The 835-nt window shown below is 46.9% G+C and overlaps 1 protein-coding gene across 1 annotated transcript; it reads right to left on the bottom strand.

Moving 5' to 3' along the window:
- Window positions 1-9: 9 nt before the first annotated feature.
- TM35_000621000 (uncharacterized protein) lies at window positions 10-834 on the bottom strand (the record flags this gene model as incomplete). The annotated part of the gene is made up of 1 exon (XM_029030986.1): window positions 10-834. A coding segment is annotated over one exon (825 nt), but the record flags the coding sequence as incomplete, so codon positions are not given.
- Between the last annotated feature and the right edge of the window lies 1 nt (window position 835).

Genomic DNA, 835 nt, shown 5'->3' with positions numbered 1-835 from the left:
CCATTACAATCAGCACACAAGAATACAGGCCAGTGTAACCACAATCAGTAGTGGCACACGTACCCACACAGAACTGCTGATACTGCTGCTGCTGTCTGCATCACCCTTCTTGTTGTTTGTGAGTTCAGGTGGAAGTGTTGTTGTTGTGGTGGTAGTGGTGGTAGTGGTGGTGGTTGATTCTGTATTTTCAGCATCACCTTCTTGGGTATTTGTGGACTCACTCTGCGCATTTGTGCCAATATTTCCATTCGCTCCAGTACCAGTTTCACTGGCATTCTCTGGTTCCGAATTGCTGGGTTGAGTTCCAGAAGAAGAAGGCTGTGTGACTGGGACATCTTGAGATTGTGTATTACTTCCCTGTGCATGTTCAGCTGGTGTTTCTTGTCCTGTGCCACTGGTGTCTTGTGTTCTTCCAGGTGTATCTGTTTCTGGTCCACTGACAGATTGTTGTTGGCTCGTTTTGTTACCTTCCGGACCCCCTTCTTGTTCCTTTTCCTCACTTAGTCCAGTTTGTTCTCTGATCTGTCCTGCCGTGGAATCACCATGACCACTTCCAGGTTGTTTTGTATTGGTTTGCAATTGTGATTTGCTGTCAGGTTGTTCTTCCTGTACACTTTGAACTACTGTAGGTAGGGCCGCCACTGCTGATGTTTTGCAGGGTTCCTTCTCTCCTCCTTCACGAAGTGTTGCATCACAATGTTCACCTTCCTCAGTAACTTTCAACGATTCTTTATCTATACGAGGACCCTGACCAGGACCACTAGCATCAGGCTGATCTTCAGAAGCCCGAAGAAGAATCTTTGTTTCACTCTCCGTATCAGGGACTTGGTCGGAA

Source organism: Trypanosoma theileri, assembly GCF_002087225.1.
Source record: "Trypanosoma theileri isolate Edinburgh chromosome Unknown TM35_Tth_62_V1, whole genome shotgun sequence".
Taxonomy (NCBI): Eukaryota; Euglenozoa; class Kinetoplastea; order Trypanosomatida; family Trypanosomatidae; genus Trypanosoma; species Trypanosoma theileri.
The sequence above is the reverse complement of the archived record's forward strand: the minus strand, read 5'-3'. Positions and strand labels throughout refer to the sequence as shown.